General features: G+C 47.2%; 1 protein-coding gene across 1 annotated transcript in view; it reads right to left on the bottom strand.

Moving 5' to 3' along the window:
* The window catches only part of ARSG (arylsulfatase G), a 902795-nt gene that overhangs the window by 838917 nt on the left and 39337 nt on the right, over nucleotides 1-24541 (bottom strand). The window contains exon 3 of the mRNA XM_078654296.1: nucleotides 5712-5759. Within this exon, the coding sequence (XP_078510422.1) occupies nucleotides 5712-5759 (48 nt within the window). The remainder of the gene's footprint in view (nucleotides 1-5711; nucleotides 5760-24541) is intronic.

Here is a 24541-nt window from a genome sequence, read left to right on the forward strand (position 1 = left end):
AGTTGAATAGAACATTAGGAGTGGGAGCATCATTTCTCCTTTGAGGTCCTGAAAAAAAGCCTTGGGCTAGGGCTTGAAATTAGTTGACCAACCAGGGAAACAGCAGGTAATTACACCTTCAGCATTTCCCGTCTGTCCCCAAAATTTAGCATATCAACTAGGGGAAGAAAATAAAATGTTTTTTTGTCCCACTATCTTGATATATTTAATGTTCCTTCCATATAGTTTAAACCCCACGCCATCCCTTCAAACCACATAGGTGTATAGGTGTACAGGAACACCTCTATTTTCTATTAAGTGCTCCTGCGTCTCCGTAGGTAGCAGCACGCCCCTGTCCGTAGAGGGCAGGGGTGGACCCTATAATGAAGCATGGCACCAGGAGAAACCCGGGTAGGTGAGGGTTATTTGAAAGAAAAAGCTTTTCTTTCCTTCTAGTCCTACCAAAAGGTTAGTTTTTTCCTTCTTTGATAGAAGGGACTCTGTAAACCAGACAAGATAAACACAAAATGTAAAGCTGTCTTAATTTCTCATCCACCTTCTGAACTCCTGCATGATTATTCTGGGGGAGCTGCAGCACCCCACACCTCTACGTCCCGTGTCTATGTTTGGAATAGTTCAGTTGTGGATTTAAAGTGCTGAACCTGTTAGAGAATGCACCATCGAAAGAGAGAGTTTTCATGGAGTTCCTAGAAATAATCAGAATTGTCGAACAGCAAACTGATGATGGGTGAAAGGGAAATTCCAGAGTTTAGGATCAAGAAGAGAACATTATTTAAAGCAGGACAGAGCACAATGTGGATCAAGAGAGCAGGTTCTGTGTTATAAACAGAAAGCACTGTGAAAGTTTGCGCCACTGCGCATCTTTGAAAAAGTGTGCCAGGTGCAAATTGGGATAGTGCGACCTATTATAATGATTGCACTGCCCTACGGCAGCTATGAAGTTGTGCCTGTCCTGGGGGTAGCACATTCAGTGAAAGACAGAGCAGCTGCTTACAAGCCGCTCTGTGTTTCACAGTGCAGGCTGCCTGCATTTTTTAAGAGGGAACATATATCCCCTGCAGGCGGGTGCAGGGAGTCTGGAGAGCCATGGGGGCAACCTAACATTATGCCACCTCTTTGCAGTACACTGTTAGTGCGCTTCCTAAAGGCCTGTTTGCCTCTGCCCGTGTCCCTTATAGGGCACTGGCACAGAGGCAAAGTGATTCCCTCATTTGCATACGGTCATGATTCCCGCAAATGAGAGAATGCCCCATCAAAATACCACTGGTGCTACATTATAGAGCTGAACAAGAGAAGGATTATATGTGGGGTAGACCATGAATGCAAATATAGAAAGTAGATCAAATGGAGCCAGCAGAGAATAAATAACATTAGGAGCCACAGGGCGTTTAGGAGGGAGAGAGATTTTAAAGAGGCGCTGAAAAGAAAAACTGAAAACAGACTTTAGAGAGGCAAGTGAGTCAGCAGAAGGAGAATAAGTAATGAAGAGCAATAGTTGAAAAAGATAAGATTAGAGTGAGGATAACTGCTTGTAGCCAGGAAAGATAGACATGGGAGAATTACAGCTAAAAAAGCATATTGAGAAGCAGTTAAGATATACTGGGTGACAAAGAGGCCGGAGTCCAAGACGACACCAGGATTTTTGACTGAAGTTCAGACATGAGGTGCGAGAGGAAGAAAACTGAAGAAGAGGAAGTAAGAACAAGCACTGGCGTTGCCAATAGGTCTCGCAGTAGGAAAGTTATAGCTATTGGTTTTGTAAATGACAAAGCCCTTTATGTTTTTAAAATGAAAAAAAAAATAAAAGGCATTGTTATTTGCAATTGTAATAGCTACAACTTTCCTACTGCGAGACCTATTGGCAACGCTAAAATAATGTAAAAAATGTGAATGAAACATAAATAAAGCAAGGCGTGTTGGGGGTTGATTAATGTTTTGGAGCAAAAGACCAGTAGGAAGGCCCTGTCGGGAATGCGCAGCTGTCGGGTATTCACAAAAATAAATAAATAAAAAATAACAGTGGGAGGAGTGAAGAAAGTAATGCCCTGCCATGGAGTGCTGAAACCTAAATTAAACCAGTGCTTACTGCATTAACCGGCAAATCCTAGTGGGACCAGCGCCACTTTTCTTTCAGCAGGATAGGAAGGTATGCCTATAATATCCACCAGCCGGGCAACTAGGTGAATAGACCAAGCCGCGTTCTCATAAGGGATACGTGGGGACAGCTTGCTAGGTGAAGTTGGTGGCTCAGGCCCGACCCAAAATGACAAAAAAATGGAGATATGAAGAAAATTGCCTTGGCTTCACGACTCCCCACGTGTAAAACCATTTACGAGCATGGAGAGACCCTATTTCAGCCTGACCATGGTGATTCTCTGACGAGGCCAGAGGAGTTCAACACTTGCAACGCTATAGTCACAGAGGCGACAGATGGTCAATAGGAAAAGGGCTTGGATCAGGCAGAGAGGAATGCCCGCAATCAGGTTAATGTTAGATGGCGGCCTGGGGGCAGGGGCGCCGTTTCCTGTGATAGTAATCGCTGCGGTATCCTCTTACTGCATAATAAATCTACCTGACTAATGAACTCCGCCCGAGCGCGGCTGGGTGCAAGGAGGAGCGAGGCGGCAGCAAACATGGCGTGAGTGAGCACGCGCTGCGAGGGGCTCTTCAGTGCACGAGCTCCGATGAGGGGAAGACGGACAAAGAGTGGGGAAATAAGTAACAGCACACAGGGTCTGTCTGAGTGTCGCAGGAAGCGAGAGATGAAAGGGACATAGGAATCAGACAACGCAAGGTTATTGCCCGGAGGTTATTCAATAGGTTATTTGCAGGCTGATCCGGGAGTGGTTTAATCCAATCTCCGGGACATAAGAGTGTCCTCGGGAGAGACATATCTTCATGTATAGAACTCCCCGAGATTAGGGGACGGCATGACTGAGTTGCGGGCAGCAACTTTAAAAACCCGAAAGCAATATCAGGCATTTCGTGTAAAAAGGGTAATACTATTTTTCAAGCGTGTTATATATCTTTGCAAAGAAGGATTTCGCTCTAAAAGAGAGGGGGTTGGGGAGCACAAACGTTGCTAACAAGCATTCACGTACTATTCATTGCGTGATTGCCGTGCTCGTGAGATAAGATTTTAACCCGAAAGCAATATCAGGCATTTCGTGTAAAAAGGGTAATGCAAAATACCAAAGATTGCGGCGGCATAAACAAACAAGGCGGGCAGGGGAGGGGGCGGAGATTTTAACCCGAAAGCAATATCAGGCATTTCGTGTAAAAAGGGTAATGCAAAATACCAAAGATTGCGGCGGCATAAACAAACAAGGCGGGCAGGGGAGGGGGCGGAGCGGGGAGAGCGGCATGTGGGTGTTAAGAAGCCGGGCCTTTGAAGTGAAGCTAAGCTTCACTTCAAAAGGTGTCGGAGGAATGCGGGAGAGAGGAACAGATGGCGATTGCGGCTGTGCACGCGCTTTTAAGCTCAATGCACATGCGCATTGAGCTTAAAAGTCACGGGCACTGCAAGGAATCGCCACGATTCCTTGCTTCTTAGTTAAAAGTTGTTTAAGCCGCAATAGGCTCGCAAGCTCGATGCGCATGCGCATCGACAGGCGAGACCTAAAAAATAGAGAATCACATTTTTCGAAAGGTTGAAGTACAGTGCATGGAAAGACATACGATAGTTTATAGCAGAGAGGCAGACAGAGATGGATGCAAGGATGAAAGATTTATTCAGTATAAAAAAATATGAGAAATTAGAGGAGGTGATAATGCCTGTAAGCGGAGAGGTAGAAGGGAGAAGAAAAGGGGGGCACAGATAAATTGTCGGAGTGCGCTATAAAGAAGTGGAAAGGACAGCAACAAAGAGTTTAGCCCTAAGTAGTGTGCAAATATGGCTCTATAAGTGACATACGGGGACAGGCCTAGAAGAATAAGTAAAAATGAAAGGAAACGGAAGGAAGAGAAACCAGACAACAGAGGACTTAGAAAAGAAGTAGAGCCAAGGAATCACTGTATTTCTTTCTAGATAGGTTTGCACTAAACAAGAATCGCCACTACATTGAAATGTGAAAAAAACATAACATGGTGAGGGAGCAGATATCCGGATGGAACAGATCAATTTTTGAAGTAAAAAAGTTGAAAGGAGGGTGTGAGTCAGAAAAGGGGAATGCATAGGGAGCAAGAGTTAAGAGATGCATGAAGATAGAGTAGAGACACATCGACTGAATGCTTTCACAAAATAATTCTATGTAAGAAAAGAGAGCAGAGTCATAAAGGAACATAAAGATGAAAGATGAGCTTTGTTACAACGAGACTGAAAAAAAGAGTGAGTGTGTGACCACAGCTGCTTGACTTTGTGTAGGAGTGCACGCTAAGAGCAAAGAGATCGTATTAACCACGGTAAAGAGAGGAAACCAGCAGGGCCAGTGAAGAAGGACAGGCACACCGAACAGACTGGGCTTGATAGTCAGTGGAGGCACAAAATGGAGGAAGAAATACAAACTGCAAAGACAGGAGAGAGTGATCATAGAATGGAAGAGAGGGCGTGAAAATACGGACGGGGAAGGTGAAGGATAGAAGACAATTTTAAGAGACGAGCCAGAGGTTCGTGAGGACGGAGAGGGGTTTAGGATAGAAAGGAACGGAGCATGAATAGAATGAAACTGAAGACAAGTCTCCAAGTACCAAAAGTGGGGAAGGAACAGAGTAGAGTAATCCAAGCAAGCTGTTGCTGTTAAATGGCAAAGGAAGAATCAACAAAAACGAAATATGGATGCGCGGATAAATGAGGTGAGTGTAAGAAAAAGAGGAGCAAGAAGTACTGTCAGCAAATACTCAGCCTTTTTTAATGGAGGAATCCAAGATTCAAACGATGAGAATTAGGTCAGATGTGGATTTGTTACAAAGTGAACGTGAATTTCAGAGACTGATGGGGAGGGGAAGTGGAGAATAGACTAGAGGATATAAGAGGATGGGTAAGACTGGAGTTCGGGGACCCAAGAGAGTAAAGGAGGCAAATGAGAAGAAATGAGTCAGGACAGTGGGAAATATGAAGTGGATAAATTGCACAACTAAAATCCATGCAAACATGGCAACAACAAATAGAAAGCAAAATAAACATTTAAATGCGCTACCAGCCCGAACAGAGCAAACAGTAGGTGCCCTAAGCGCGCTGTCCTTTACTCGAGGAACCCAGGACAAGAGGCATTCTGCAGAGAACTGAGTATATGGGTGACTGGATGGAGCCAACAAGACACCGCAAGAGGGGACGTGGACTGGAACTATTGTAATCTAACTTGATGCGCAGACCTCTACAGGCTTGAGGTGGCTACCGTACAAGCTCAACATGCAAAGGACATTTTCATCACCAACAAGTGCCACATATCTCTTTTAGCCCCTCCATGACCTGTAAACTCAGCACACCTCTCTTAAACTCTGAGACGTGCTCATCACATGAAAAAGTCAAGCAAAGGAATGGAACGAGAAGAGGTTTTCTGTAATTTTCTATGGAAGCAGAGGCTCTTCTCCCTTTCTACCTAAATTAACGTTTCTAAATCACATGTGGATTTTCTGTAAATCCAGACCAAAATCTACCTCGCCAGTAAATCAGTAATGACGTTGCAAATAAGTGCCCACTTCACACACAGCGAGAGCCCACAACACCCAAGACTTAAAACGTAGTGAAATATCATAAACAAAATAATGCTTACCACGGAAAATGGGATGAAAATAACCACTGTGGCCCAGATGCCATTTCCCTGCACAAGAAACAGGTTACAATGAATACAATGAAAATTTACAAACTCAATGAAAAATCGAACAGTATGAAAAAAGAAAAAGTACACATGGAGCTGATGTGTTAAAACAATGTAACAGAAATAAAACAGCATAATAACAATCCACAGCCCATGAAAACAAACGAAAATGCATCCCAAAATTACTTACTTTTATAGCACTCTTCGGCTACCTGAGAGAAGAGTATCCTCTAGTGCAAGACAACTATAAAATAGAGAAAGCATGAAGTAGTTAGAAGCAGGGCACAAGTCAGAGATCCACGGGGGTACACGGCGTCCACCCACTATTTTCACAGGGAGGACGCCACTCCGTCCACCCTGCAAGCAGCTAGGGCCCACTGAAATATGATGATCTTGTCCTGATGTCATTTCCAGGCACCAGGACACACTCAGCAGCGCCTGCACGCTGTCCACTTTCTTACAGAGCAGCAATGTGCAGGCAGAGAGGGGGCCTTCGTATTTCAGACACCAGTTGGGCCCATTACAAAAGCCGAATTTAAGGGGCCATCAGGCCTCCTTGTATTCCACTATCCTGGTAGCGAGTTATTTGAGCGGTCACACCTAGATGCAGGGAAGGGGGAAGCAAAGGCTCCCAGCTTATTTTTCACAAATACTTGAGAGGAGTGCTTTTTACTTTCTTCAATAACTGTATATAAGGGATATTTGCATGCACTGTAAGAATGTCAAATTTGCTGGTCCATCCCAGTATCTACACAAATAACATTGTTTAAATACCATTATTTTATTTTTTATAACCTTAGGATATTTAAAAATGTCGACTTTGAAACCTATTAGCAGAATAGTTTTATTGCCACATTTCTCCATGTTGCCAATTTCTTTGTGGCAGAGTTTTTACAAAAAATAAATGTATAAGTTGAGACTCACACTGTGCATCGGAGATGTGTCTCTTTTTTGGCACAATCCAGGTGCAAAATCTCATATGTTAAAATCTCATAATGAACTCAAAGGTACTCATGACAGACCTGCGAAACATATGTGAGGTGTTACGATCTGATGTCACTTCCTGTGAGGTCATGGGTTGCGATGTCACTTCCTGTGAAGCCGCGACATGATGTTGGCTTTGATGTCCTGCGCCATGATGTTACTTGCATGCTGCCTAACTTGGTTAGTGTTAAGAATTAACGCTCTGGAACCTGTGGAAGTTGTAGTGTTTTTATTCATAAGACAACACACCGCAGCATGCGTGAGGATCGCAGCCAGGCACCAACTGATCATCACAACTGTCAAAACAGAAACTCAGCTGTCAACATTCCAGCTGGCTTAACCAATTACGCGCTGGGAACAGCTCACGCAGTTAAGGGTAGTGGAAAGAGAAAAAGGATAAGGACACAACAGTTAGTCCCCCCACTTCTTTTTTTAGGACTTGTGCCGTTGATAGGAGCATGCTTGTTCTTCCTCAAAGTCCTAGCCCTGACTGCCTCACCTCTCATTACCTACTGACCAGCAGGATGCTTTAAACAAAACTCGAGATGTGAGGACAGAGGGTGGTTTATTGTGACTGGGATTTGTAAAGAAAACGAACATAGGCGTTAGTACACCCAGTGAATTTATGTTAATCTTGCACACTTCTTTCTCCTTTCCAGCCTGTAATGACGGGCAGCAATGTGCATCATAACTCTGGTAAGCTGATTTCTGAGAAATGTATAGAGTCTATAGACAAACTGAGCATGAGCTCTGCATCCTGGGTGTAATGTCCGTGCTTGCTGAATGTGTAAGCAGAAGCTCACTAGACAGCCTTGGTAGAAAGATAGAAGGACCTATGCCTCTTAAAAGCAGATAAATCTGCCTCAGCTGTGACAGAGAGAGCTTGAACTTCTCCAGAAAGAGAAACAAACTCCCTCGGTGAAGTAGGACAGTGTGTTACAGTGGCGAGAGCCGCCAGTGAAGGTTTGACTGCTCCTCTGGCATCAGGGATGCGCAGAATATGGAAACATGTTGTCGCGAAAACAACCCGAGGAAAGGCATCTCATGACTGATCATGACATTTCCTAAATAGCTTGATTTCCCAAAGAATTTGCAGTGTGCTCACTACATGTTCTGCTAAAACAACAACGACTAAAAAAGCTGTCTTACAAAAAACAGTTCTAGGTCAAAGACAAAGTGAAATGAGTTCAAAGCACACTTTTATTCTAAGCAATGTCACTTCGGGTCATCGTGATTTCCAATCTTAGTGCTTCCTGGTGTAACAGAATAGACTTTTTTAAATTCCAGTCTTACAAGTGAGCTTAAGGTACCGAGGTCCTGCATTTAGATGGACACCTGAACCCACACTTACATGAGGTTTCCCCTGTTCGTTTTCCAGCTGCTTTTCCTTGGTAATAATGAAAACATGAGAATTTAGTGCCATTACCGGCAACTTCTCCCACCCCCTGTCTGAGCATGTAAGAATGAATAAATACACAAGACAACTTTGTTATGGGAAAATATTACTGCAGATTTATTCCATACAAGAGTATGCAATATGTGGGTTATCTGCAAAAACAACAGTTGATGGACAGAATGCAGAACAATGTCATACATTCACCCCAGTACAGAGATCTGGGCCTAAATCCATCGTTTTTTTGCACTCCACACCACCCCAGTTCAGACATGGCCATATGCAAATCAGCCTTGACCCTGTGCCTCATGGGAACAGTCCAGCCCGAACTGCCAAGCCATGTCTTTCCTGGACCGGAATCAAGCATCCTAGGACCGGTTTCTGCCAATCAGCCGTCTTCAGCCAGGATAGCTTGACTCCATGTGGGTTATCTTACGGGCGAAGCAAGGGCGGGCAGCTGTGCCAACCTATACTGCCCTGCCCGCCTGATGAGCCAGCACGCACTGTGGGACGACACCCAGGCTGTGCTACACCTTTGGTGATACTCTTCCGGATCACGTGACACGTTGGTCTCTTCTACTCACGCCCTTTTCATTGCGGAGCGTAGCAGGGCAAACCCCCGGTTGGTCAGGCCCCCAACCGCCCGAAGGACTAACGGGGCGCCGTCCCAGTTTTCCAGGAACCTGCCCTGAGGCTCCTGGTCTTTGGCTCTGGCACCCCTACTGTGCCGCGCAGAGGTACACATACTGTACCGATCTGTCACAGAGGTATCCTTAGTGTACCAGTCTGCTTCCAGATCGCCCTGTAACTCCGCCACAGCTCTGGAGGAGGCCCCCGTCGCCGCCTGAGCCATCCACCAAGACAGCTCCTTTCTGACCTGAAACCTGCTTTCTAGGGCCTCAAGCATGTCCAGTGTAAAGTGTCCATGCCCACATGTGACAGATGCACCCCATGTTTGTCAGCCTAACCTAGGCGTACGCCTGAATTGCAATGGCGACAATGGACCCCATCTTTAGCAACGTAGCCTTTAACATTAGCCTGGGTCAGCTCGTGTCTGATGAAACCTGGCCCAACTGGTCTGCGAACTTAGGCCATGAGCAGTGCCATCTTACTGGGATGTTCTACGGCCTCCTCTGACTTAGCTCCATGCCACCTCTGCAGGTGAGCAACTCAGACCACCAGAGCTCAAATTGACCCATGTAGTTGCTGCTCTCACCAAAACAGCACATTTCACACATGCCTCACATGACTCCTCCCAATGGCAACTCTGGGCGGAACGAATTCAGACACTATGGCACACTTAGCCCCCTCTCTGCTGATCTCACCCAGCTGCCGCCCTTCTAGCACCGTGTGTGCCTGGACACCTGTGTCTCCCATCTCTGGGACAGCAGCCCACTTGTTAGGAGACTGCTCCTTCACCTGCCTGCCTGCTTTGGTAATTCGGGCAAGAAGGATTATACTTAACATTTGCACAGTCCCTTTGCTCGCAATGGTGACAATGGACCCCATCTTCGGCAAAGTAGCCTTTAACATTAGCCTGAATCAGCTCGTGTCTGATGAAGCCCAGGCCCCTCTGGTCTGTGAACTTAGGCCATGAACTGTTCCCTCTTACAGGGATGTTCAACAGCCTCCTCTGACATAGCTCCGTGCCGCCTCTGTGGGGGACCTCTCAGACCACCAGAGCCCACATTGACCCATGAAGTTGCTGATCTCACCAAAACAGCACATTTCACACATGTGACCGCTCATTTCCAGGCCTCCTGCAAATCTAAGGGAAGAGATCCCTCCCTACTGGTGATAGATGAACCCCATCTATATCACAATAGCCCTTGACTTTAGCCTGGATCAGCTAGTGCCTGATGACCAAAGAATCTTCTCACTTGTGAACTCGAGGGGAACATTATGTGCAAATACCTGCCCTTTCCTGAATATTGAGCATGGCACCTGGTCTAAATACCCTGTCGCCATTTGGCTCTAACGCAGTGTTTGCCAAACTTTCCTGCACCGCAGCACACTTGTAGATGACAACTACCACAACCCTCCTGCTGCCCTGGTTAGAGAGCAGGTGAATATGTCTTAACTGAAGTGAACTGTAACCTGCCCTTGTTTGCAGAGGGCACATTTTAGCTGCATCGACCAGCTATAGCTAGACGAGACGAGCCCCACTCCCACACAACTAAAATTAAACATAGTCCATCAGGGGCCACGGAATTGACTACGCAGCACATCTCTTTGCGTTGTAAATTGTACTTTCTCACCATTGGGCTGGGGCTGGCGAAAAGAGGCAGCCAGGAGGTGCGGGGGAGAATTATATGCCTTCCTCCCCACCTGGCGCACCGGAAGGACGCCACAGTGGCGACCTGGTTAGTGAGCTCCTGTAGGAGCCCCCCAACGACTAGAGCGGCGGTGGGCGGTGCCAAAATGGCACTAAAGGGCTGCCCTGCTGGATTGGCCCCCCACGGGGCCGCGGGCAGCCGCACAGCAGGCCTTGCGTTTACTGAGGGTCATATTGTAACAACGAGCACTTTCATCTGATGGCTCTTTCAGCCATCAGTTGATCTTTGGTTTTAAGGAAGACTCTGGATGAGTGATGCTCTTCATCTTGAGTAACTCTGATATATCAGTCAGCTTTCACGAGTGCAGCCTGGATTCCATCAGTGTTGGTTCTGGGTGAGACGTATCAGGTTAGTATGTACTTTAGGCGCTATTGATGGTGCCACACAACCTTAGTTCAGACAGTACCGAAGCCGCGCAGATCCACAGCAGGATGGATACCACCTCTGGACTACATCTTCTAATTTGAGCCATTCCTTGTAGTAAACTACCATGCACTAGCAGCACCTAGGAGAAGCCGCCAGGAGAGAAAAGGAGACAGAAGAACCAGTAGGGCCGGCAGTCATTGTTCCGTGTAGCATGTATGCTCGCATGCGCACATTATAATACCCCAGCCCACACTCCACTCTCGCAAAGCGTGCACCTCACTGCTTCACGCGAGACCCTTTGTCAGCTACCGGCATTACAACATGAGGCGCAAATATAAAGGTCTCCTATTTGGCATTGAAGTGCGAGGAGCAGTGGCAGCAATTTTCTGAGGCTGGGAGAAGAGCAGAACACAGTGCACGTTTGTGCTTTGATGCTGATTACAGAGCCAGGAGCTGTGAAGCAGGGCTCAAGTCCTAAAAAAAGAAGTGCGGGGGCTCACCAAATTAGGCAGAGTGGGTGTGAAATCACTGCATGTGACATCACAGGAAGTGACATCACGGCGCATGACATCGCATGTGGCACCACAGGAAGAGGAATCACAATCCATGGCCTCAAAGGAAGTGGCATCAATATCTCACATTTGTTTAGCAGGGATATCAGGAGTACATTTGATCACATTACAATATTTAACAAATTGCATTTTGCATTGGCGTGGTGCCAAAATATCGACACAACCCTGACACAAATCTGGGCCTCAACATATAGCATTTTTGTTTTTAAAAACCCTGCCACAATGAAATCAGCAACAAAGAGACACATGGCATTACATCTGTTCTGCTTAATTGGTTGCAATGTCTGCATTTTAAAATATCTTATGGGGTTAAGGGCACCTGCTGCAGAGATCTTTGTGGGTCAGCTAAATCTTAGGGAATATTAATGATGGTAAGATGACTCTGGAGGATAACTTACTTGCTGGAAAGATCGGTGTTTTGCCTAGACCTAATTTTGAATCAAAGTAGCATAGAGGGTTAATATGTCTCCTGCAAAGCACATTATGTAACACGCAAATGACATATCTTTATTTTATGTAATTGGGTAAGATAGTAATTGGTTTTAAAACAGAGATCCTTTCGTTAGTTACACTTCAGAAATTGTAATCCTTCTAATATAGCACAGTGAGGTACGAAGAACATGGGGCTCCTACACCATGTAACCCTCATTGTCTTATGTAACCCATCCTTTCTATTGATGGACATATAAGATTTATTTTCATTGTATAATCTGTAGATGTGATGTAAAGTGCTCTAACACCCTGCTTTGGGATGACTAAGCGGCGTGTGCACCAGGAGCCGGTGAGCATCCTCCGGCCAGGGCCCTGGTGTGCAAGCTTTGCAGTACTGCCCTACCTGAGTGGATACAACAGCACACAAGACGCAGGTTCTAGGAACTAAATATAGGAAAAAAAGCACAGAGCGCTGTTGATGTCTCGGCACCGGCTCTTAATGCTGTGATTCTGAGCACATCGCTCAACCTAAAAGTATCTGAACTTGTATAATGTAGCCATTGTGCTCAAGTAATATGTACCAATACCTTTGAGAAAAGGCTTGGGCCCAGCTTCAGAACTCTTTCAAAAGTGGAAGAACACAATAGGAGAGGAACAAGGAGAGCAGCCAGCTGCACCCCTCCTACAACCCGCCTACTCTTGTGGCAGCTATTAAATTGTTACCACTCATTACCACAAACTCCCTATCAGCCTGCCCTACCCCCGGATATAGAAATGAACATAGTTCTGTTAACTCCTCCAAGGGGCGTTGTGTGAGCGCTCAAAATGTAGCTGTCTGCGACCCATGCAGTGGGCAACCCTAAAAGAGCGGCTCCCTTAGTGCCAATTAGGCACAACCATCCCCCTCTAGTTGTGGGACTCGGGGATGAGTCCCTCTGCACGGGGTGCTAGACGCGTCACTTCCGGAGCTTAGAGGGTCGGGGGAGGGTACTTATATCTCCCCCTGCCTTTCTAGCGCCCTCTTTGCGCCGGACTTGACATCTATAGGTCGGTTCTTGGTTCCGTGTTGTTTCTGTGGTTGGAGGAAATGTTGGTGGCTTTCTTGTGGTGAGTCTGGGCCCAGGGGACAGTTTCTCTCTCCTCCGAGGCTGTATGGTGAGGCTGGATGCCCCTGCCTCTGCCAGGAGTTGTAATTGGCGTTCACCGCTACCCCTCCACCTCGCCTTTTTTTAATCGAGGACACCTGGGGTGTGGGTGGTGGGGCAGGCAGTTTGGTCCCGGCACAATATTTTGGGGCTGGATGCCCCTTCCCCCAGGCGTTCCAATTGTGCGCTCACTGTGTGGAGCGATGTGACCCGTTGGTTGGTGGGATCTAGTTGCAGGGGCAGGAGATTGGTCTCCGGCCAGCGAAACATTTTGTTAGGCGGGGGTCCCGACTTGTGTTGCAGATGGACGTGTCTTGGGGATTTGACCGTAGGTGTCGGGCAGAGCAGTGAAGCGTCAGGTTCAATTTGCTCGGGGGATGTAGCCTGGATGCCTCGTCGCATCAGGTCAACAGACCCCCGCCCCACAACATACCCAACATCCCTCAAATAACACACAGACACCAGTGTTAGATTTGGAAAAGTTGCTGCAGGTTTATTACATACAACGTTATGTAATCACGGTGGGTTATCTTACGGGCGATCCAAGGGCAGGCCGCATTCTCGCCACCTGCCCGCCTGATGAGCCAAGCAGCACAGTGGCGAACCACCCATCTGCTGCGCCATTATGGTAATAACTCTACTCACGCCCCTTGCGGGGCGTATCTAGGCAAACCTCCGGTTGCACAGGCACACAACTGCCCGAAGGACTACTGGGGCGCCGACACGGGTTCCCGGACCTCCCATGAGGTTCCAGGTTAGGCTCTGGCACCCCTATGTGCCCACTGAAGTACAGTGCTGCACCTCTCTGCTTCCAGATCGCCCTGTAACTCCGCCTGCAACGAAAAAGAACACATTAAAAGTTCCCACAGGTGCCCCCCCCACCTGACGCTCTTTGCTACAGAGGGGGCAAGTGCAGGCAGGGTGCGATGTTGGTGTGCCTAGCTTTACCAGTTTCGGGCTTTGAGCACCAAGGTTTGTTGACTCCTGCATCGTGGGGCACGCGGTTCACTGGTATCGAGCTGCGTGGTGCCGGTGGGAATCGCCAGGTCAAGGATAGACGCAGCTTCCTCCAAGACCTTCAGGATCATTGGAAAAGGGCAGTTCGCTGAAAGCACCATGGTTCAATAAAATAGGTAACCCGGAGTGGGGCAGATGCAAACACGAGTCAGTTTTGTCTCCAACGCAGGGATAGTGCACCGCCATTCCGTGTTCAGAATGGCCACCACTTTCTAGTTCGGCACATGGCACAGTCCCACCTGTTCAGAATCGTAGCATTTTCAGTATGCTACCTCCCCGAATCCACATTGGGGCTTAGTTAGCTTAAGCAAGTTGAAAAAGCCAATAGTACTGGTTTGTAAGTGTACTGTCAACTTTGTAGTACTTACCTGGTCAATATTTTTACACGGCCATAGTTTCTGCTTATTTACCATAGGTGACCAATAACCATTGTCAAAATCAATAGTCCTCGCTTGCTGCAACCCCGGAAGTTTGGGGTAAACTGGCGAGTGAGCTGTGCCACGTGTGGTTGGTAGGTTGTGTCACGCGGTTTTAGCATGAGCACGGCCTGTACTGTTGCCTGGGGTTGGTGAAGTTGTTGGCGAGCGCCGCCAGCAGTCTTGTTATGCGAATGCGGGGGGACCATAATGGCAATTTCACAGTTCTTGTGGTGTGGGCACCTTGTTTGGGGTTGGTGGTCCGTTGGGCTAAGGACTGGGCAGTGCGACTTTTGGCGCTCAGGTCTGTGAGAGCAATAACTTTGGGTGCTATTGTCTTGGGGGAAGGGGGTTCTGAGCACGGAGACTCAGAGCAGTCCCATCCCCTTTGCTTGATCAGTGACATCGGCACCCTCCTTCACCTAGGATTATTTCAGGAATGCTTCATAAGGTTCAAAACTTGTGGTTTGCTTTCGGTTTTGCTGCCATATTGGCTCTTCACCCCCTTTTGGGCAGTTCCAGTGGTTGTGAACTGGCAATTTGGTTGGAGCCAGTGTAATACCGGCTGGGGTAGCAATTTTGCGCAATGCCTGCACTTCCCAGTGAGTGGATTGGCGGGGAAGTTTGCTCCCCACCATGAATGGAAAGCAACGCACTGGCTTAGCCTTGTACACTTCTCAGCAACTTGGTGGGAGACGGGCAGGCCATAGAGTGGTGTCGCCGCACTGGGCGCGGACTTCGGGCAGGGCTGTCCTGTGGCCACCTTATTGTGGGGTTAGGAGCCATTGCTGCCTCGAAGGACCAGAGGTTTTGCCTACTGGTAACTTTGACTCAAGGAGGATATCGCAGTGGACCTACATGCCTGCCAAATAAGTGTACAATGCAGGTCTGTGGGTCACTCTGCTGGTCTGGGTGGTCCTTTATGGCAGCGTAGAAGTTAAAATCTATAAGTCCAACATAGAACAATGATTTAATGTTTGTCATCATGAGTCACATTGTAACCACTAAGAATAGATTAGAGGGTGATAACATTTCCCCTGTTCTTTAGAGGGTATGTTAATAGGGTAGGATGACCCACCAGCAATGGGCAGCACCCAGGTCAGCTCATCAGGCAATACCCACCTGTACCTCCTCAGCTTTCCAGCGCAGACAATTATTAATTATTAGGGATGTAGCGCTGCACGCGTGGTCACTCCTGGATACAGGGATAAGGCATTAGTTCCCTGTTTAGCATGCAGACACTGGTCTAGTGGCCACAGACCAAGGCACTGAATGTAGGGGTGGGTGTATGGTCACAGGTTCAGATCCCAGCAGTTCCACTCAGCCTTTCGTACTTCGGATGTGTAGCACAAGATGAACGGGTTCACTTGAATGTGAGCCCCCCTCTCTTTTGGACGCCTGGTCTTAGCAGTCCAGAGCAAAACCTCAGAGGGCAAAGACAAGGCCATGGCCACTGATTGAATAGGTTTAATTTTAGTTGTGTGGGATTGAGGCTGGCAATCCCATTCAATTGCAGTCAGAATCGGTGTTTGTAAAGGAAGTTTGTGAATGTTCTGGGTCACTCAGCAGCATGGAAAGCGAGAGATTTAGCGCTATTTCCATAAGCCTGAAGTGTGGCGCAAGGAACTAGATTTACACAGCCAAATCAAGGGACTCAGGGGCAGATGCACAATAGACATACAGTCACAGAAACCAGAGTGACACCATTCATTTGTTCGCCATAGTTTATCAACTAAACTGCCTGCGCAAAGGTCTGGTCGAGGCAGCAGAGTAGGTGCACTCTGTAAAAAAGGGCATGTCACAGGTTGCTGCAGTTATGCTAATATCACCGCCCTATAGCCATAGCAGCCAACCGGGTTGTGGAAGTTGTCATCTAACAAGTGGGCTGCAGTTCAATAAGTTGAGGAACACTGGTTTAGAGCACATATACGCTACAAGGTATTATAGAACATTAGACATTCCCAGAACTCAAGAAAGGACAGGTATTTGTACATTTATTCCCCTCCTGTTCCCACTGACTTGTCTGCTCCCTGTTTTACATTAGCAGAAGTTTGGGAGTGCAAGACTTCACCTAGGGTGGTGACTGGCTTAAATTTGATATCTAGTCCAAAATGTTTCACATTTACAGAACGTGTGAAAGTTTCGATTGCCTGTGCATACTTTATTCATATGCACAGTATCATATTCATTTAAACTAATCGCTGTATTGACTAGTGCGACCAGCCGACGCGCACGCAACAAGGCATCGGCAGTGGTGAGTGTTGCTAGGCTCTAAGGATATATAGTTTAAAGACTGCTGCCATGTCCCTCAGGGTGTCAGCCATGAATTACTAAATTATAACTGTACAGTGGGCGTGTCTTGCTGACCATGCAGTTTTACTATGGGCTTCATGGTCGATTAGACAGACACCAGCAGCAGTGAGTGTGGCTTGCCCTGAGTGCAGCTGTTAGGAGAATTACAATACCATTTACAGGTTATACTGGACTTGCTACCAGCGGGTCTCTTGAGTGAGCGGGTTACCTGCATTGAAAAAGGCATAAAAGGAGTAGGGCATAACACATAGACTACTAGGAATTAAATCAGGAACCAGCTACCCTTACACATGGATTTCGGTGGAGGGCAATTATTTTCGGGGTAACCAAGTGTACCAGGTTTAGTGTTTATGCATCTTTGTCACAGCTGGTTTGCACGCAATGTGCATCTAGGATTAGATCCAGCACAGTCTGCAGTGAAGAATGTAAAAGAGCTGCTCATTGCCACTATTTGGAATGTGACAGAAGCAACAATTCTTTCCCAGCCAGAGCACACCAAGGTACTCACTGTCAGATGCACAACATACAACCGTTCACTCCAGCCTCACTGAAGATGATCCTTTAACAGAAGTATAGAACGGAACGTCTTGCGCCAGGGTGCGGACTTTGAACAGGCGACACAACAGATAGACTGCTGTCAGACAAGGGTGCTTGCAGGTTAGGAGGCCATGTATGTCGCGGAACCTAACGCTAAAGAGCCCTCTCCCCCCACCGGACTGCCCGAGAATGTGAGGGGGTGGGATTTGCATTGTTACAGGTGTTTTACTCGCCCATACAGGGGTAGATTACATTACAGGAATCGGCAGAAATAGAGTGGGGGCAAGACCTATAGACGATGTGAAGTGGTAACCACGAGAGCATGGTGATAAGATCAAAATCTCGCAGCGGCAATTCAGCCAGGTGGGTTGCGTCAGTCGGTTATGTCAGAAAGGGTGCCGTGGCTCCATTAGGTCTAGAAATATAGGTTTGGAGCACCATTGCTGACAATTCCAGAGCACACACTGCCCCTCGATCTCAGTATGGAAGGCAATATGCTCATATGCAGCTTTGATTTTGTGGAGGGCATTGATTCCTGGAATAACAAAGTCCTAGGTCTATAGCTGGATTGAGCACCAAGGGTCACAGCTGGTTAGCTGGTATGTGTGCATCGGTGATCGAGTTTTAGTTAAGCAAGCCAGGCAGGTGGCTTAAGTTGTCACTCCAAAAGGGTGCTGTGACTGCAATAGTGTGTGCAATGCTAACACCCCTGTTCGCCATGGGTTACCATTCACAAACGTTTGTGCATATGTCTGGTCAACTTCAACAAAGTAGGTGCACTCTGCTCTCAGGGCAGGTTACTGGTTGCTTCAGTTATGCATAAAATTCCCCGCCCTGATAGCCGTAGTAGATAGGCTTGTTGTGGAAGCTGTCAGCTAACATGTGTGCTGCTGTCCCATAAATTGGGGAAACAGGTGTTAGGCACATAAAGCGCTAGAAGGATTGCAACTTCTAGCGCAATCCTGGTTGCAGGAGGTTGGAGCCTACATTAGATTGTAGGGTAACATAGCTGTGGTTAAGAGTAGAGCTCCCTCCTGGGAGGCCATCACATTCCTACAGGTCTTGTGAGGCAGTTGTATATTCCCGGAGAAAGATAAACAGCGCGATGCGCAAGTACATGGACCAAAGGGGCTTTGGCTTCATCAGGCATGGGCTAATACAGGCGAACACCAAAGGTTATTCTGAGAAAGATGCGATGCACTTGTCACAGGTGGGCATGGATCTGTTCTTACTGGACATGAAGGCGGCCCTGCAAATAGTGGGTTGCAGGTGAGGAAAGTAGCAGTGTTGGTGGGGGCTTTGTAGGTGACGGGAGCCGCCCCCAGAGCTGTGGCGGAGTTACAGAGCGATCTGGAGGCAGAAGGGTACCTCTTCTGGAGAACAATAGGGGTGCCAGTGTCAAATCCCAGGAGTCCTCATGGCAGGTTCCTGGAAGAAAATCGTTGGCGCCCCGCTAGTCCTGAGGGCAGTTGTAAGCCTGAACAACGGGGGCTTGCCTTGCAACACTCCACCCTCAAAGGGGCGTGAGTAAGATGGTCCAATGGGTCATGGGATCCGGGGAAGGGGATCCCTCTATAATGCGTAGCACTGATTGGGTTCCCCACAGTGCACGTTGGCTCATCAGGCGGGGAGGGCAGCATAGGTTAGTTACCATTGCCTGCCCTTGTATCGCCTGTAAGATAACCCACCATATTGCATACTTTTGTATGGAATAAACCTGCAGCAATATTTTCCCAAACAAAAGTTGTGTTGTGTATTTATTTATTCATCATGCATGCTTTGGCAGTGGGTGTAGCTTGTGCCTGAAGGTCGAAGAAGACCTCGTCCAGCTGGGAAATGCACAGCAGGACATGTGCAAAGTTTAATTACAGCTGCCCCATTATTATTACAAGAGCAGCAATTAGGAATTTCTTTTCAACTGTTTGGCTTTTTTTTCTTCTCTTATTGTCTCTCCCCTCAGGGTGGGTAGGCAATGGGCCTTTTGCCCATTAACTCCAGCCGCCCCTGCGTAAACAAAAGTTTTGAGTGGTAATTGCCACATATTAATATAGGTGAGCGTTGCACTCATGTTTGGGGCACAAGCTGGAGGGGGGTGAAGCCAGACCCGATGGGGGCCCATGCAGAACGCCTCCGGGGGGGGTGAACCCGGAAAGCCCGCGAAAGGGAGGGCGCACACGATTGGGTGGCCTCCAAAGGCGAGTGGACGACCCACTCAGGGCCGAGAAGTCGAGCGGCCGGTGGGGTCAAAAGGGGCAAGGTTCCCCCTGTTTGGCACAGTAAATCCACCATAGGAAACATTGCTGGAAGTCAGTGAAAATGAGGAGCAATAAAGAAAATGAGGGAGGAATGAGAAAGACTGGCGGGTGGGGGAAAAGGGAGAGAAGGAGAGGTGCAAAGGAGGAACATGAGGTGGCCTCAAGCCGGAGAAAGAGGGTCACACAGGGGAAGGTCGGAGGGAGAAACAAGAGCTTTTGCTGCGTGGAGGACCGAGAATCACACATGGCACAGAATGAGGGAATGACACAGAGGGAGGGAAGATCAAGGGGGCTGGCAGGCATAAGAAATGAAGAGTGAGAAAAAGGGGCCAGAGCCAGGAGGCTCAGGGAAAAGAGGCACACCTTTTTGAGTAGTCCCTCGAGCAATTTATTTAAAGCACTGCAAGCAATGGAGGAGGAAATATACACCATAAAAGCCAAAAACAAGATAAACACTCCTCTGGGCTGACTCATGATGAATCTTGTAGTGTCTCAAGCACATAGCTGAAAAAAGACAGTTCACAGAAGCCAATAGTTGAAGGGCACAGACCCAAAGATCATTCCAAGAATACTGTAGACAAAAGGTCTGTTTGACAACTGTACTGTCCATCAGACTTAAAATGGACACATTATATTTGAACAAAAGAAAAAGTAAGTCTTTGTGAGGACTTTCACAACGTCAATGAAAGAACGTTTTTCAAGATCAGGCAATCGTTTTTGACTACCATGCCCTCTTTGATGTTATATATTTTTCAGAAATTAGTTCTCACTGAATTACTCTGCATATGTAAAGTAATGAATGCATAATATTTAAACCGTATCAATTTTAAACAGGAGCCCTATTGCAGAAAGGAGGCCATTTTAAAAATAATCCTTTTATTCATTTTCTTACTACTGTTGTAGGTTCATACAGTAAACCTATTCGCATCAGCTAGCACCAACATATTCAGTGATGGAATGGAATCAGAAGATGTGTTGATGAGATGGGCATACACCTATGGAACGGGCTACATAATGATTAACAACGATGTTAATGAGCCTTGGTTTGCAGTTTTACATCTGTGCTGGAAATTAATAATGTGGAGCCGCCGGTAAATCAAGGACATTTTCAGGAGTAACTACGCCTACATGTAGAAGATGCCCAAACAGAATACATTGAATTATGACGAACCAAGTGGTTTGAGGTGATTGGAATATTTTACAGCCATAGTTTAATACATGTGGAAATATTTACCAAAACAGTTGTACTTATAGCATTCAAATGTGAAGTCACACTTTTAATATATCTAATTAGGATACGTTCCCTAAATAACACCATTGTGTATAATACACTGGTGTGCTTATGTTGGGGGCTGCAGCCTTATCCATGCAAGGACATGAAAGTGCTCAGCTTGATAAAAGACAGAACTCCTCAAACACAAGCCCCCTTCGCATTTTTGCTTCCAGTAGGTTCATGTGTGCCTCGTCATACATTCCAATATTAATAGCTAACTAATTAAACACATAGCCCAAAGGGAAAATCTAACCAAGTTTCAAACTTTTCAAATTCACACGATGCATGCCTTTATCAGCTAGGTTTGCTATGCTTTTCTCTCTGGGTCCAATATTTCTGACTATTGTGAAAGGCATTAACAAAATAGAATCACTCGAGGGTCATCTCAATATACAGATACAGAAGGCACATGAAAAATCATTTCTCAGTTTCAAATGATTTTATTAAGTATTTTCAAATAGAAGAACACAAAGATATACGGTGTACAGTGATATAAAGTGAAGTGATACATCAGTTGGGTAGAAACATAATAACTTCAGGAGAATGATGAACATTGAGCATATACACAGGCGATATACAAATAGCGTGGAATACAGCTTACTGAATGATACAAGATTCTGTACACTGATGAATAATCTTCAAATATACTATAATGTAAAAAGAAGAGAGAAGAGATAAAGAGAAAATAATATTTAACAAAAAGGGTAAGTCCCTGCATATGTTTGGTATTATGCCGAAGTTCGTGTATTGGCTAGAGTCCTGTGGAGGTATAATTTTGTAAGTTCTGTACGTCGAATTTACCATAATACGTACAGAGGGGCCTCAAGTGAAGAGGTCACAAAGAACAGCTCTGCTAAAAACCACTCTATTTCTGAAACTGGAAGTCAGGAGATGGCACTTATGAAAAAGCTGGGCCAAGCCCATTTGGCTGTCCTGCAGAACTCTCTCATGAACTGGAATGTGGCCCAGAGATATTACCTGTAGCGGAGTTTAATTCAATGCTCCTATCGATCGTTTTTCAGAGACGTCTTTGGTGTAACAGGTATGGTTAAACCTGCGGTGCTCCAAAACTCAAGCCACATATTCCTAATGAGTCCCAACAAGGATTAAACATGTATGGGGTTGCTTCTGTTCCCTTGCAGAGGTAACATTTGAGGCTGGACTCTCCCTCTTGGTGCAAAGCCATAGCTGACTAGTGAACGGTTGGTACCTGTCTTTAGAGGCAGTGACTAAAAAAAGATAACTGAAAGTAATTCGGCACAAAGTGATTACAAGTGGTACATGAATTCAAGCAGTCAACCCATCACTTTTTTGTTGAACTCCTAAATGAGGGCATAAGTCAATGAAAAGCCATCGAACTGCATCAGCTATGCTGAGATGGGCATATACTGCATAATGAAGGGTTAGCTTTTGTTGCATGTCATAATAAATGGTAATACAAGAGAAGACCCAATAAAGCAACTGAAGCAGGTAACACATCTGCTCGGTGCATTCCATTTGATGGTACAGAGGAAACTCAGTGTGAGACTGAGGAACTCATTTGGATTTTCTAGGGAAACCAACATCTTACAATTTCTAAAGGAAACCTTAAACACATGGTAAAGTGCACCCACTGTATTTCTTCCACAATACTTTTCCCCATGGTGTAGGAAACTGAGCTGGTGGATTTTACTCTCTATTTAGTGTCCTCCCAAAAATGGATGATTTTCGGTGACCTCAAAACTCTCAAATGGGGACAGAGCTCGCTGCTGCAGTCCATGTGCATTGTATTTGATCAAAGTTGAGAGAAACTTAAAAGAGTAGAACCATACATTTTAGAATGAAAGTTACGGCTGTCTGCGTCATGAGGAGAAAAACATTGAAGAAACAAGCATTGGAAATGCAATAGGTCTCGCATTAGAAAAGTTGGAGTTATTGGTCTTGTAAATGACATATTTTATTTATTTGTTGGTTTTTAAAATTGCTAAATTGATGGCTTTGTCATTTACAATTCCAATAGTTATAACTTTCGCGAATGTGACACCTATAGCATTTGGAATGCAACATGTTTTGTATTTACGTCACTTAGATGGCAGCTCTGGTCGTTAGGCCACATCTCTAGAGAGCAGGAGAGTGCAGCAGGGGAGAGAAGCACAGCAATGCAATAGGTCTCGCATTAGGAAAGTTTGAGCTATTGGTATTGTAAAGGACACATTTTTTATTTATGTGCTTGTTTTGAAAATAGCGAAATTAATAGTTTTGTTATTTACAATGCCAATAGTTTTATCTTTCGCAAATGTGACACCTATTGTAACACAATATGTGTTGTGAGGGTGAGTGAGGGTGAGGGTGAGGGGTTGAGGGTGAGGGGTTGAGGGTGAGTGAGTGTGAGGGTGAGTGAGGGTGAGGGGTTGAGGGTGAGGGGTTGAGGGTGAGGATGAGGGTGAGTGAGGGTGAGGGTGAGGGGTTGAGGGTGCGTGAGGGTGAGGGGTTGAGGGTGAGTGAGGGTGAGGGGTTGAGGGTGAGTGAGGGTGAGTGAGGGTGAGGGGTTGAGGGTGAGTGAGGGTGAGGGTGGGTGAGGGGTTGAGGGTGAGTGAGGGTGAGGGGTTGAGGGTGAGTGAGGGTGAGGGGTTGAGGGTGAGTGAGGGTGAGTGAGGGTGAGGGTGAGTGAGGGTGAGGGGTTGAGGGTGAGTGAGGGTGAGTGAGAGTGAGGGTGAGTGAGGGGTTGAGGGTGAGGGGTTGAGGGTGAGTGAGGGTGAGGGTGAGGGGTTGAGGGTGAGTGAGGGTGAGGGGTTGAGGGTGAGTGAGGGTGAGTGAGGGTGAGGGTGAGGGGTTGAGGGTGAGTGAGGGTGAGGGTGAGTGAGGGTGAGTGAGGGTGAGGGTGGGTGAGGGTGAGTGAGGGTGAGGGTGGGTGAGGGTGGGTGAGGGTGAGTGAGGGTGAGTGAGGGGTTGAGGGTGGGTGAGGGTGAGTGAGGGTGAGGGTGAGTGAGGGTGAGGGGTTGAGGGTGAGTGAGGGTGAGTGAGGGTGAGTGAGGGTGAGGGTGAGTGAGGGTGAGGGGTTGAGGGTGAGGGGTTGAGGGTGAGTGAGGGTGAGGGTGAGGGGTTGAGGGTGAGGGGTTGAGGGTGAGGGGTTGAGTGAGGGTGAGGGTGAGTGAGGGTGAGGGTGAGGGTGAGGGGTTGAGGGTGAGTGAGGGTGAGGGTGAGTGAGGGTGAGGGGTTGAGGGTGAGTGAGGGTGAGGGTGAGTGAGGGTGGGTGAGGGTGAGGGGTTGAGGGTGAGTGAGGGTGAGTGAGAGTGAGGGTGAGTGAGGGGTTGAGGGTGAGGGGTTGAGGGTGAGTGAGGGTGAGGGGTTGAGGGTGAGTGAGGGTGAGGGGTTGATGGCGAGTGAGGGTGAGGGTGGGTGAGGGTGAGTGAGGGTGAGGGGTTGAGGGGGAGTGAGGGTGAGTGAGGGTGAGGGAGGGTGAGGGAGGGTGAGGGGTTGAGGGTGAGTGAGGGTGAGGGGTTGAGGGTGAGTGAGGGTGAGGGGTTGAGGGTGAGGGTGAGTGAGGGTGAGGGGTTGAGGGTGAGTGAGGGTGAGGGTGAGTGAGGGTGAGTGAGGGTGAGTGAGGGTGAGTGAGGGGTTGAGGGTGAGGGGTTGAGGGTGGGTGAGGGTGAGGAGTTGAGGGTGAGTGAGGGTGAGGGGTTGAGGATGAGTGAGGGTGAGGGTGAGGGGTTGAGGGTGGGTGAGGGTGAGTGAGGGTGAGGGTGAGTGAGGGTGAGTGAGGGTGA

This window comes from Lissotriton helveticus, chromosome 7 (genome assembly GCF_964261635.1).
Source record: "Lissotriton helveticus chromosome 7, aLisHel1.1, whole genome shotgun sequence".
NCBI lineage: Eukaryota > Metazoa > Chordata > Amphibia > Caudata > Salamandridae > Lissotriton > Lissotriton helveticus.